General features: G+C 36.9%; 1 protein-coding gene across 5 annotated transcripts in view; it reads right to left on the bottom strand.

The window, feature by feature from the left end:
* Nucleotides 1-12,721, bottom strand: part of USP15 (ubiquitin specific peptidase 15) — a 54,579-nt gene that overhangs the window by 14,055 nt on the left and 27,803 nt on the right. For all 5 annotated transcript variants that reach the window (XR_015743811.1, XM_026700340.2, XM_026700348.2 and 2 more), the window contains 7 exons: nt 11,490-11,634; nt 8,472-8,645; nt 7,985-8,143; nt 3,646-3,870; nt 909-992; nt 726-820; nt 401-592 (listed from right to left, as the gene is read on the bottom strand). Coding sequence is in view for 4 of the 5 variants with exons in the window: in XM_026700340.2 (XP_026556125.1) it covers nt 401-592; nt 726-820; nt 909-992; nt 3,646-3,870; nt 7,985-8,143; nt 8,472-8,645; nt 11,490-11,634 (1,074 nt within the window). In the remaining variant the exon portion in view is untranslated. The remainder of the gene's footprint in view (nt 1-400; nt 593-725; nt 821-908; nt 993-3,645; nt 3,871-7,984; nt 8,144-8,471; nt 8,646-11,489; nt 11,635-12,721) is intronic.

Here is a 12,721-nt window from a genome sequence, read left to right as displayed (position 1 = left end):
AAGAACTGGGGTATGTAAACTTTTGATCAGGGTCATTTTGATAATTTCTGTTGTCATTATGATTTAAAAAGAGTAAACACAGTTGATTGATAATAAATGGCTTCAGCCAACCACTAACCATGAGTGAAAGAAAAGTTTTTGTGTTATCATTCATATTCTCTGAAAAATGGCCAAGAAATCATAAATTCTGCCAGGGTATGTAAACTTATGAGTACAACTGTAAGTAAATAATTATGTAGCATCACGCAGTCATTGCTGATCCTTCTTTTTAAGATTAACCAGGGAATCACAAAAAAACAGCTTAAAGTTTTTTACCTTTTGCCAGAAAATCTTTATTTGCGATGTGCAAATATTTCCAATATAAGTTAAATGTAGTGTAGCATTTCTCTTGTACACTTACCACATTCTTAATAGCAGAAGGTTATATAGTTTATCTTCCGTGTTATTTCTAGGCACTGCTATAAGGAAAGGTTGTCCAAAATGTGTTGAACCACTATGATGGCTGTAACCACTGTGACGAAACTTTTCCCTTAAACAAACTGGAATTACAACTTGCTCTGTATCTTCAGTTCTATTGATGGCTATTTCAAATCTAAAGCAGGAAAAATGAAGTCAAGCAAAAACACAAAATACTCATTTTAAATTAGGCCATATTTTAAATAATTCAACTAAATCACATACAATTTATGATAAAAATATTATTTTGATTATACATTTGAACTTACACATAAATGTCATCACGTTCCATAATACTGGTTAGATTTTCATCCATTGCAAATATTCTATGAAACCTATGATTATATATATCAGTAACGATCATCTAAAAAAGAAACACACTTTATTTTACATTTGTTTAGATATATAGATAATATTTAGTTTGATGTACAATCACCTCAGAAATATCATACCTTGTCTGCAGCAACACCTGACAAAGTTGATAATGCGATGCAGAGATCCTGTATATTTCCAATTTTTGGTACTACTACTTTGTACTAGAAAATAAAATACAATATTGTCATTCTTAAAACACAAAGAAGATAACTGGATATAATCCCTAATATTTAATATTGAAGTAACATAAGAAAACGTATATGAAAAAGAGCTTTTGAAAATATATATAGTTAGGGAGTTAATTTTTGAATGAGCTGTAAACTTATATGAATCAAAGTCCCAAGTCCATCTTTAAAGGAAAGGAGTTACTAGCTATGACAGTGGCTGAATAGGAAATTTTTGGTGGTGGAAAGGAAATCTATTAATAAACAACTTGGTGATAAAATCCAATTGCCTACAATGAAAAGTGTACAGCCTGTTCCTCTTGCAACATTTAAACAAACTAATGCTCATATCTGAATTTCAAAGCCATCATCCTCCAATTCATACTACTGTTTTTCAAGCTATAATAAAGTATTATAATATTCCTTATGTATATGATTTATAATGAATCCTTAAAACTCATCAATTGATCTAGTAATTCTTACCCCAATACAGTATGTAGGCATTCATTTTATTGTTAGTTTGCTGTACCTTTAAGATATTATTTTCCAAACAAATCAATTTAATGAAATAAACAGATCTGAATAAATAAAGAAAAATATATTGAATTTGCCCTATTCTGATTGCTTATCTAGTACACAACAGGTTTTTCTCACATAAATTGCAAACTGCATTCTTCTGGAACAAATGTTTTCAAAATTTGCCCCTTACAGAATCTCTATATACACTGAGTTCCAGTGCACTACAAACTGGAAACAATGATGTATTTTATTTCCTTTTGAGGAATGCACAAACTCAACTGCAAGCTTATGACTCTCCACCAGGGGTGGGATTCTACCAGTTCACACCTGTTCACTAGAACCTGTTAACATTCTAAGCAGTTTGGAGAACCGATTGTTAGAAGAAATTACTGGCCTAATCCTGTAAGGAAGTCAGGAAGAAAACATTCTGGTGTTGCTTACAGAAACTGCCTGAATGTAACCCTTATTACATTCTTGGCAGGACTAGACTTCCTGACTCAGGAACGTCTCTGGAGTTTTTCCCCCCTCCTTTGCTGGTACTTTGCTTGTGTGGAGTGACCTTCAAAGTTACAATGGCACTGAACAAAGTGATTTATGACCATTTTTCACACTTACGACTGTTGCAGCATCCCCACAGTCATGAGAGGCCAGGCGAGGAGATGCGTGTGATATTGAGTTGGCCACACCCAGCCAATAACATGACCACCAAGCCATGCCCACCACCTAAGCCACACCGGTTGTTAAAAATTTTGAATCCCACCCCTGCTCATCATTGCCTTGTAATGTATTCTACCAATTATCTTAGGAATACAACCTCATTTTAAAATACAAAGATTCTTGAGAATGGCAGCTTGACTATAATGCTGTTCCTTAACTTCTATCAGGTACCAGACCTAATCAAACAGATTTGAACAGATAACATAATGAGAATATTGAAACAGATATATTTTCTTAAGTTATGATGAAAGATGCAAAGATTGGGAACTTTGCTTAACCCAGAAGCCCAACCTTGATTCTTTTTTCTTCCCATAATATATATAAAATATCTGATACTTTGTTCAGTTTTGCTCAGTTTTTTGGTTATAATTGCCACCTGAGGTAGTATTCAGTAGGTTCTGACCAGTTCTGGAGAACTGGTAGCAGAAATTTTAGTAGTTTGGAGAACTGGCAAATACCACCTCTGACTGGAGATTTTACAGTATCCTTCCCTTACCACACCCACCAAGTCACGCCCACAGAACTGATAGTAAAAAAATTTGAATCTCACCACTGATCTCACCACCATAAAAATGATTAAGATTTTGGATAGAACTATGCCCCAATAGCAATGATAAATACTGGGTGATTTTCTGAAATCTGAGCTGAGAGATAGGTGATTTCTTAACAGAACACATGGCTCTAGAAATATGGTTAAATTATGAGGGAAATGAAAATTATATTTATAAATTATATTATTTAATATCAATCATGTTGAAAAATCAAAATGCTTTACACACTTTTTGTCTTATAATAGTTCTACCGTGTTTCTCATATAATAAGGCCGGGTCTTTTTTTTTTTTTTTTTTTGAGCCCTGAAAAAATGGCTAGGCCGTCTTTTCGGGGGTGACTTAATTCCACCCCCCTTGTATCCTCGGGCGGGCAGGCAGCGATGGTTTGGATGTTGATCTTGGCATTGGTGGGGCACTTCATATCAGGGTCAACGCAGGCAGCACCATATCCGGGTGTGCAACAAAAGTACTTCCTAACAGCAAGCCCCCATTCTCGCCCATTTTGCATTTAATATAGGCCTTAATTTGGGGGGAGGGGCTTAATTTCATTTCATGCCTATAAAACATGCTGGGACTTCCTATTTGGGGAGGCCATATTGTTGGAGAAACAGGGTAGTAATTATTGTGTTGTATCGCTGTAGTAATCATAACATCAAATATTATTATGATTCAAGGGGTGAATAGCTTCCATCTTTATAATGGAACTATAAATTAGGCAAAGTTACAAGTTATATGCATAGTTAAGAGAAAGGACCACTGTATCAAATTGAAAGTGTGATTTGAAATTCATAAAAATAAACAAAATCCATTCTAATTAACACATTAAAGCAACTATTGCTGTAAAATAGGTCATAATTACTCACCTGCATGGGTTTGGAAAGTGGATCAAGTCTAACTAAATAAACTTCCAAACTGCGTTCTTTTTTCATAGGTAGAGGAAGAGTTAAATAACAAAAGGGATCAAATGTTACAGAGATCTTGGCACATTCTGGACAAACTAAGGTTGATTTAAAAAGTCCATGAAATATATCTACAATGATGGAATCATTTCGTTTCAAATGGTTCTCCCAAGCTTCTTCAGCAACTATCTAAATTAAGACAAAATTGAAATAGTACAAATAACTTTTAGGAATCATTTAATACTTAAATGAAATTAACATATCATGCACATACCTATATGTACGATATAGAACTTAACAGTAAGTAATTTTCAGGAAAGATAAACCATTTAGTATTTTTATATATTATCCTCTTTATATTATATTCATTATGAATGCCAGATTATCTCAAACAAAGTTGATGATAATTTTTAGGGTCTTTCATTGGGTATAAAATTCTATTCTAATATCTAGTAGGACCAACTGACCAAGGGAAAGAAATAGAATCAAAAGTAAGAATCTTTAATCATAATATCTATGCAATGCCATTTTGAGATAGTTAATTCCTTAAACATAGGATCTGAATGCATTCATGGACATCTCCCCAGTCCCCATAAAGCATATTTGTGTTTCTCTTTTTTAAATGGAAAAAATGGCTTCCATTTATTAATCTTATTCCACTGAAAATTTCTTGGTACATAAAAATAATGAACAATTATAGACAAGTTCTTGGTTTGAAAGCATTTCTAGCAACCTACAAAAAAAAGAGAACATTGCTGTTGCCTCTGAATCAGAGGTGGTATTCAACTGGTTCGCGCCTATTCAGGAGAACCGGTAGCAGTGCTTTGGCATGGGTCACAGAACTGGTGGTGACCCCTGGCTGGCCATGCTCCTGAACCGGGTCGCCCAGTCGCCTGCTTGTCCCGGTCACTCTCCTAGCTTTCCCTACCATGTGGTGGCCATGGCACAGCTTGGGCGGATGTCCCAGGGCTGCAGTATGCATGTGCAACAGCCTCGAGACATCCGCCTACCTGCCCACCCTCCCGGAGCACATTTTCTTCCTTCTCCCGGCTGATGTGTCTCTTCCAGCCCAGCCCGGCCCGTCCAGCTAGCAGGTGGGTGGGCAGATGTCCCGTGGCTTCTCACCGCCTTTGTCCCAATATGCCTGCAGCAGCCGTTCCCAGGCTTCTATTCTCCCGTGCTTGGTCAACACCTCTTCACCTTGCCTGAAGTGACCGATACTCCTGTCCCTCACCCTCCCCTCCCTCGCTTGCCTGAGAAGGTAAGGGTGACGGCAGGGGATAGTGAAGCGGCTGGGTCCCTATCTTCCCCCCTCTCTGTGTCTGCGTGTGTGTCTCTCCTTCAAAGCCGCGGCTGGGCTTTCCTTGGTGCTCTTTGCTACTTTCATTTCTTCTTTTTGGAATCCAGACTGGCTGAACAAGGATAGCCAGCCACGCTGCAAGCGTCTCTTCGGGCAACCTGTCTCTCCTTCCCTCTCCCCCTCCTCTCGTGACCGGCAGCCGTGGGGGGCGGGAGGATGGCATGCACACCCGAGGTGAAGGAGGAGGAGAAGGGTCATCCGAAGGGACGCTTCCAGTGCGGCTGCCAATCCTTGTTCAACCAGTCTTGATTCCAAAAAGAAGAAATGAAAGTAGCAAAGAATGCTTGGCCAGCCATGGCTTTGAGACAGACAGAGAGAGAAAGAGGGAAAGAGAGAAAAAGAGGGAATGAGAGAGGAAGGGAGAAGGACAAGAAAGAAAAGAAAGAGAAGAGAAAGAAAGAAAAAAGTGGTCCGGGGGCATTTGTGCAAAGTGCACGAGGCACCCAGAGCTGGCAGGCAGTAGCGACAGCCTTACTGTGCAGGAACTTCCCTTTCTTTCTTGGCTTTTAGATTCCTATTTGCAATGCAACGGGCAGCAAAGCTAGGTTCATCCCCTGATCTAGTAGCTGGAAAAGGGGGTGGAGAGAAACTCCCATTGTCAAGGTACACGCGGGTCGGAGGGGGTGAAGAAATTCAAACTTCAACCTCCCGATGTGGTAAGGGGCTTTGGGCAAAGGCTGGAGGGAAAGGCCTTGGGTTGCTCACACTCTCTTCCTCCCCAGTCAGGAGGGAAATGGACGGGAGAGAGATATCCAATCCAACCTCGTGTGTGTGTGTGGGGGGGGAAGATGTGGCTTCTTGTGGGTGCATTTTGGAGAAGTGTCAAGATAAATGGTAAAAGGGCAATCAGCTTGGGATTAAATTCCAAATGAAATTGGATCTTCAAGGTAAGGAGACACAAAGAACTTTCAACTGCAGGTTTCTAAAAATCTTATTAACCCATTAAACCAGAGGGAGCAAAAGAGAGAGGGTCCCAATGAGGGTCTTAGCTATTTAATTTAGGAAAACAAAGCTATTTAATTTAGGAATAACAAAGTTGAAAGGGACTTTGGGAGTCTTCTAGTCCAACCCTCTGCTCTAGCAGGAAAACTGAGGATGCCAAGTCTGAGTGGAGGGCCAGGCAAAGGTGTCAGAATAATCCTTGGAGGGGACCCTATACCAGGGGTCTCCAACCTTAGCAACTTTAAGACTTCTGGACTTCAACTCCCAGAATTCCTCCCAGAATTTTGGGAGTTGAAGTCCAGAAGTCTTAAAGTTGCCAAGGTTGCCTGACAGAGAAATAGTTGTCCAGTCTCTTCTTGAAAACCTCCAGTGTTGGAGAATCCAGAACTTCTGGAGACAAGCAGTTCCACTGGTTAATTGTTCTCACTGTCAGGAAATTTCTCCTTAGTTTTAGGTTGCTTCTTCTTTGTTCAGTTTCAATCCATTGCTTCTTGTTTTGCCTTCTGCTGCTTTGGAAAATAAATTGTTTTCCCCCCCCCTTTCTTTGTGGCAACCCCTCAAAACCCTGTTTTGTGACCTGCCTATCACATTCTTGGGCAAAGCATATAAGCCATTTCCTCCTTTCAGTGGTCCATAAAAGTACATCTATAGTATGTGGATGCAGATAATAAAGTCAAAAAAAGGTGACATTTTTTACAGAACTACAAATACATTGAGGCTGGGGGTGGCTGGGAGGGGATGGACTGGGCAAAATGCCCCTTGACATGTGTGATGTCGAGTTGACCATGCCGACCCAATCACATGGCCACCAAGCCACGCCCACCCAGTCACATGACCACCAAGCCATACCCACCAAATAAGCCACGCCCACAGAACCGGTAGGAAAAATGTTTGAATCCCACCACTGCTCTGAATGATGAGAAAGCAGTCTGTGAATAGCAGTGGGGCAAACTGAGATTGCTTAATGATGGGAAGAGAGACAGAACTGAGAAGAAAGTAGACAGCAAGTATTTGACATGAGTGAGGTGGGAAAAATAGCAGTTGAAAAGGAACTATATAGAGCAACGCCAAAAGGGAAGGGAGAAGTAGAGAACTTTTTTTATGTTGGATGTGTGAAAAAAGCATCTAGAATGGGAGAATTGCATATGGCGACAGAATAGAGAATCTAGTATTTTCAAAGGACTTGGGATTCTTTCTGGAATTTGGCTACTTTTAATTACATAGCATGTCTTTCTCCTGTCTTTCCCCAAGTTGGTAGGTTAAATGAAATATTATTTAAATAATTAATGCCATATTTCAAAGCCAAGTTTTCTCACATCTTAATAACAAACACTTTAATAATTAAGATCTAGCATTAACATAGGCCTCCTTACAACTTTTCTGTAACAGTTTCAAGTATGGAATTCTGTATACAGAATTTCCTTTTGCTCAAAAATATGAATGGGATCTCTTCAGACCAGAAAGCTGAAACCCTTGCACACCAGGCATCACATCATGCCTTTTACCTGTGCTCAGTTTATTGGGCAGTTATGGTTTTTATCATTTAGAAGTCAGTGTTGACTTCTAGCAACCACATAGACAAACCCTCTCCAGGATGATCTATACTCAAAGGTACTTTCAGATATGCAAGATTCTGTTAATCTAGCCTTACCATAGAATTAATTTATCTGATCATGCTTCCATTCTGGACTACCTTGCAAAGGTGAAAACAATTGTGCAGGTCTAAATGTACATTTCTCTCACTTTGACTTTACAACCCAAGAAAGTCGTGAAAGTCTCTTCAGAGATGTTGGCAATGTCCACATTCCTTTTGTGGATAAGCTTGTCTTTTATCTGACCATTTTCCTGGCTGTGGCTCTCACTCATGTTTCCCAAGGTCATTCCAACATACAATTGCAGTGTGACAGATGTGGATTGAATTGTCTAGATTACGTAGATACATTTTTGCATTTATAACATTTATCCCAATCATATAGACTTATTACCTAAAGGGTACATTACCTTATCTGGTCTTCCATCAGCATCTTTTAGCTGAATATAAGGCTTTTTTCTAATACGATTCAAATCCTCATGCAAACCATCTAAAAGAAATGCCAGCAATTCTTGGCAGTCTTGTTGCTGATATCCTGAAAACTGAGGTGCAAATCGTCCGACCTGTGTCTAGAGAATAAAATATTTTTATAGTGGAGTCATGTGACATTGCAAAGGCATTTTTGTTAAATCAAAGAAAAATGTATTTTGATCTCATGGGCTTTAAAATGTATAACTGTAATACTGTGAAATAAGACTGAAGAAAAGCAAAGGAGTTACTGCTGCAATTTATAGGAATCTCCCATCAAAACAACAACAAAAACAAGCAGGTGCAGTTTTCAAGGGCCTATTTTATTAATATATCTATATTTTTTATTTTTAATACTCTTATTGTTTTGAAGAATCATATAACTGAAAGCAAATAAAACATTATAGAATTCAACTATGTTACACTTACCTTAAAAGCTCTTGGAGTGACATAGCTGTATTTTCCTGACCACATCTGCTTGATGAGCTCTGCATAAGATTTTGCAATTTCACCTCTCATTCCTAATGGATTGTCATAGTTTAGCTCCTCTTGATATTTATCATTAAGGAAATATTCTGTGAGTGGAGGTGTATTGCTGAGACACTAAAAATGAATATGAGTAAAATTAAATACTTTTGTATAATGCATAGTAATAGAGTCTCTCAATGCCATCTTCAGTTTTCATACTTCCTTATCAAGTGTCCTTTTTCCTTTCCTAGTCCTTATATTGATTTAGTGCTACAACAGGTGTCAAACTCACGTTGTTATGGCGGTGTCACGTGACATATCTGGACTCCCCCCTTTTGTTAAACCTGGCTTGGGCGTGGCCAGCATGTGATGCATCCGGCCTGTGGGCCGGTACTTTGATAGCCCTGTGCTACAACACTATTTTAGTACCAGTCAGTAGACAACTAGTTTTCCCAAGTGTACAATATCTTTACCAATTAATCTTTATGCCTGAGTCAACAAGGTTGAAGCATATTTGTTGTTGAAGACTCTTAAGAGGATGGTTTTAGGAGACTTAAACTTCCATATCAAGATTAAATTTATGTTTTACTGACATAAATTTATGTTTGCTCCATCCCATAATTGGTAGACAAGGTTGCCTTCAACGACTGGTCCCACCAGAGAAAAAACACTTCCATGTCAAGGTTTTCTCCACAGTGGCTTAGGATTTTGTGTCTGAAAACATTGCTAATCATAAACACATGCTTCATTTGGTTTTCTTGATTGGACAGAAGAATGGTAATAAAACAATGAGAAATTAATATTTAGCCTCTGTCATGACTGAATGAGTCCTATGAGACACCTGGTTTTTCTCCCCTGTAAGAATGGAAAGCAGACTATTTTGAGATTATTTTAAATTAATGCAGAAATGGATAATTTGTGGTTTACTGTTAGGCTCCAATGTGAGTCAAATCAACAATATGCAGGTCATCAAGTTCCTCATGCTAGATTGATTAATATAACAAAAAAACAGAGGCTCTGGAATATTTGCCTAAGGAATCGTGCTGCTCTGTTTGTGCTGATGATTGGAATGCAGTTGGAGGAATAACTTGTGCTGTTCAACTGAATTCAAATAAGAACTAGTTATTAAACCCGTTATTGAAATAATGGGGACTAGTGAAATTTTCCACTATTGCATTTTCTCAGGGTAGAAATATTAAGTATTTTAAAGGCTACTAAACTTAAAGGCAAAGATGATAGAAAATTATATGTCCATATGTGACAAGATGATATTATGTTGATATACTGTAAAACTGTTCACAATAATTGCAATCTGGACCCCATAATTATGCAGTCTCAATAAAAAAAAATCACCTAGACTAGTCTTATTAGATAACTAGGTTGATTAAAACTGTATTTGATCTTTATCAAGATGCTATATAATATCTAATAAGGGTTTAATTACACACAAAAATCTCTTTTCAGAAAAAAAAGGTGTACCAGTCTCTTCAGGAAAACTAATAATAAAAGTAACAATCACCACAAAACATGGATACAGAAGGCAACTAGAGATCTGTTATCAATATTTGATTCCTGGGAAGGTACTGGAGTAAGTGACTGCTTTTCAGTTCAGCTCCTGGTTGGGTTTCAGACATTAAACAGTGGGGAAATCATTTGCTGATTTTCTTGGAAATTTCAGAAGTTTTAAATAAGAAATTCTTCTCAGCAGATTACTTCTACTATGTTTAGAGATGTTTTTCATATACAACTGAAGGCACCAAGTACACCAACACTTCTTCCTATTTTCCCTACAACATTCCTGTGAAGAATTGGGATAGTAAGAGTGTAACTGGTCCAAAGTCACCCAGCTGATTTTTCATGTCTAAGGCAGGACTAGAACTCACACTCTCCTAGTTCCTGGCTTTTTCTATTATTTTTTTCCAGATTAAATGTAATCTATTCCTAGATACAGGCCCAGTTTCAGAAGGCAGCACTGGTAAATTATTGCTCTGCCCTTTCCTGTTGCTGTAAGACATGCTATAATGTCTTATAGGTAGTCCTTACTTAACGACCATTTGTTTATCACGTTTGAAGTTGTGATGGTGCTGAAAAAAGTGACTTACAACCGGTCCTTGCCCTTAGGTCCACAGTAGTATCCTTGCAGTCAAATAATCATGATTCAGGCACTTGGTAACTATTACACATTTACTATGGTCGCATCTTGTGGTTACATGATCACCATTTGCAACCTTCCCAGCTGGCTTCTGACAAGCAACATCAATGTGAAAACTGGAAGGAGATTGCAAGTTGCGGTCATGTGATGCCTCATTTAACCGCAGCAAAAAAAGTAGTAAAACTGTGTGTGGTCATCATGTGATGCCTCACTTAATGACCACACCATTTAATGATAAATTTTTGGACCCTATTGTGGTCGTAAATCAAAGGCTACCTGTATAAAGTTCTACTGTATTCCTCATATTACCTATGAAACTGATGGCCTAGGTTATTTGGAGTTATGGAAAAAATACAACTAATGCATACCTGTCTCTTTATATCAATTCCAACTAAGATAAAAGCTGAGATGAAAACATTTGAACTGAGACTCAACTACATGCACCTAATGAAACATAATTGATGCAATACAGCTGTCAGCTTTATTTTCCTTCATAAGTATTTTTTTTTAATGTTCTCTCTGTTTATTTTCTTATGTTCCTGGTCTTTGGCTCTGTTTTTAAATAGTTTTTGATTAGTGGGTATGATAGAAATTATAGAAAAACAATAAATAAATATCAAAGAAACAAGTCATAGACAAGCAAGATTCTATAACTATTTGCCTCCTAATAATATTCCCTATAAAAGCATTTAAAAATCACAGAAATCAATGCAAATTTGAAATTCTTATAACACTGCATGAGCAAAAGTTCCCATTCTACTAGCAATCCTCGTTTTAAAATCTCTTGAGAAAATGAAGTAAAATCTTATTTGATATGAAACACTTACTTGAATTGCTGAATTCATGAAACATGTATTTCCCAAATTACTTAGACCACAAAGACCGGGCTGTTCATTGTGTCTTCCTGGCTCTGAGTAGTCATAATTTTTATAAGCAGTGTATGAAGGAAGGCAGTAGTTTGAATTTTTCATGCTGGAAGAAAAGATATTTACCTTGTAATTGCATGAGCTATAGTTGTGTAGCTTGAATGCATATGTAGCTGAAATATTTAGGCTCTGAATTTAAACACAACAACAATAAAAATTCTTCAAACTCTTTTTAACTTTTGATTTAAAAAGTAGCATTTTTTAATATTTCAGCTGAAAAGTTAAAATTTTTGGCACTACCAGATATATAGCATGGTTAAATTCTGCTACTGTTAAATGCTAAAAGCTGGAAACAGCAAAACTTTAGCAACAGGCAAGATATAAAGATTTCCAAGAATAAACTGCTAAATACATTATAATTTTGTTTTTAGATTAACCACTATGCCAGCACAAAATGAAGCAATAAGCATGGAATAATAAAGGCTCCATATAATACCTTTAAGCATTGTATTTTAATTTGTTTTATAATTTCATATATCAAGATATACATATCTGATCTATTTATAGTAGGAAATATTTTGAGAATTAAATAATATGTTATATTACATTAAAATATAAAACTAGGAAAAACTAAAGTATCGCAAAACATAAAAAGCACCAGTCTTCAGAATCTTGTTTTGCTTACATATGGATTTATAGACATATTAATATATGCAAGTGAAATTTACATGACATATGTACAAGTAATTGTATCAACATTCCAGCCACAGAGATAGATATGTGTCTTGTGAGACTAAAACAGTGGGTTGGTTACACAGGTAGTAGCTGCATCTGTGCACATACAGTAAATGCACAGTAAACTTACTAAAACGTAATGAATATTTTTAAACAGTATTTATATATTTTCTAAAATGAATATTTTTAAAGGAAAAAACTCACTGTATTAATATACAAGTTTATTAACTATCCAACACTGAAATGATGTAATAAATGTAATCATACATTTTCCCATTTAAATCTGAATATTAGAATTAATATTGCTTAAACAATACAAAAACAAAAACCATCTTCTAGTTCTGCATTAGAACCATGATTATGACACAGCAGACTGGAGGTTATTGTTGTGGAACAATACCTTCACAATTTCATTTGTTTTTTCTTCTGTAAAAGTATGTTAATCACCGTATAAGGTT

Source organism: Pseudonaja textilis, chromosome 5 (genome assembly GCF_049901715.1).
Source record: "Pseudonaja textilis isolate UNSWEBS1 chromosome 5, rPseTex1.2, whole genome shotgun sequence".
In the NCBI taxonomy this organism is placed as follows: domain Eukaryota; kingdom Metazoa; phylum Chordata; class Lepidosauria; order Squamata; family Elapidae; genus Pseudonaja; species Pseudonaja textilis.
The sequence above is the reverse complement of the archived record's forward strand: the minus strand, read 5'-3'. Positions and strand labels throughout refer to the sequence as shown.